We start from the raw sequence: 1,791 nt of genomic DNA on the forward strand, positions 1-1,791 counted from the left end.
GACATGGTCAGAGCCCGCAGGAGACATGGGACAGGAGGAATTATGGGGTTGGTGAGCTCCTCCACACTCCCACCCCCACCACTTACACACAGCCTGAGAGTAGCTCCCTCCTTTTCCACCTGTGGGAAGAAAATGTCCTGTGAGGAGGCTGGGAGGAAGCAGGGCCATAAGATCTTAGAGGAACGTCCTTTGGACCCAAGAGAAATTTCCAGAACTATGACTACAGACCCAGGGCAGGATCAGGAAACAGGAGGAAAGCAGGTGTGTGTCCTGGACCAATTCCCCTCCTAAGGTCTATCCTTAGCAGGGACCTTCCCCTGACTCATGAATGCTGGAATCAGGACCCCAATACCATAATCATCAAGGTGATACATCTGTCCTTCATTGTCACATGTGCTGCACAAAAGAGTAAGTGCTGGCACACAGGGTCCCAGGTTGAGTTAGCCCTTGTGTGGATGCTGCTTCCCAGTAATGAGGCAGGGAACACTTCTACCTGGGGTTTGAAACCCCCAGTGGGACAAGAAAACCCAGACCCCACCCCTCACCCCTTCCCTACCTGAGCTCTTCCTCCTCCACATCACAGCAGTGACCACAGCTCCAGTGACCACAACTGCTAGGACAGCCAGGCCAACAACAATGCCCACGATGGGGATGGTGGACTGGGAAGATGGCTCTGGGAAAGGAGGGGAAGGTGAGGGGCCCTGACTCTGCTGAAGGGCTCCAGAAGGGCTCCTGCTTTCCCTGAGAAGAGACATGACCCCTCATCCCCCTCCTTACCCCATCTCAGGGTGAGGGGCTCTGGCAGCCCCTCGTGCTGCACATGGCACGTGTATCTCTGCTCTTCTCCAGAAGGCACCACCACAGCTCCCCACTTCTGGAAGGTTCCATCTCCTCCTGGCCTGGTCTCCACAAGCTCTGTGTCCTGAGTTTGCTCCTCCCCATCCCGCTGCCAGGTCAGTGTGATCTCCGCAGGGTAGAAGCCCAGGGCCCAGCACCTCAGGGTGGCCTCATGGTCAGAGATGGGGTGGTGGGTCACGTGTGTCTTTGGGGGATCTGATGGGAAGAGTCAGAAAATTCAGGCGCTTTGCATCTCTCATGGGACACTCCAGCAGCACCCATGTGACCACCCTGAGAATGAACAGGACACTTGGGGTGGGGAAGGGAGCACAGAACCCAGACACCAGCCTGGACACAGGTACCTGTGATAATCTCCTATTCCTTGGAGAGTTCTAGACTCTGAGGGAGGAACAGCGACTTCTGGTCCTGACCTGAGTGGAGGCCGAGGGACTCAGAAAAGCTGGAATCAGACCTTCAAACGTATTTAGTGTGAGGCAGAGAACAAGGCCTGACAGAAAAATACACGGTGCCCAAGGCTGCTGCAGGTGTCAAAGGAGACCCCTGATCAGTATTTAGGGACTGTCTTCCCCTCCATGTCCTCAGAGACGTCATCCCTTAATTGTCCTAGAGAGCAGAGGGGGCCCTCAGAGGAAATCAGGAAAACTCATGCCATTCTCCATTCAAGGGAGGGCGACATTCTAGTGCTGATGCCATTTTCCTCCCCTCCTCACGGGAGGCCATCCCGGGAGATCCACAGGCGATCAGGAAGGCTCCCCAGTGCCCCTGGTACCCGCGCGCTGCAGCGTCTCCTTCCCGTTCTCCAGGTATCTGCGGAGACATTCCAGGCACGGCCCCTCCAGGTAGGCTCTCATCTGCTCCGCCACACCCGCCGCCTCCCACTTGCGCTGGGTGTTCTGAGCCGCCTCATCCGCAGCGGTCCAGGAGCGCAGGTCC

General features: G+C 56.8%; 1 protein-coding gene across 1 annotated transcript; it reads right to left on the reverse strand.

The window, feature by feature from the left end:
- Window positions 1–90: 90 nt before the first annotated feature.
- LOC101020363 (HLA class I histocompatibility antigen, B-67 alpha chain) lies at window positions 91–1,791 on the reverse strand (the record flags this gene model as incomplete). The annotated part of the gene is given in 4 exon segments (XM_031662215.1): window positions 91–119; window positions 557–673; window positions 778–1,053; window positions 1,628–1,791. Coding segments are annotated over 4 exon segments (586 nt in total), but the record flags the coding sequence as incomplete, so codon positions are not given.

Source organism: Papio anubis, unplaced genomic scaffold (genome assembly GCF_008728515.1).
Source record: "Papio anubis isolate 15944 unplaced genomic scaffold, Panubis1.0 scaffold4882, whole genome shotgun sequence".
NCBI lineage: Eukaryota > Metazoa > Chordata > Mammalia > Primates > Cercopithecidae > Papio > Papio anubis.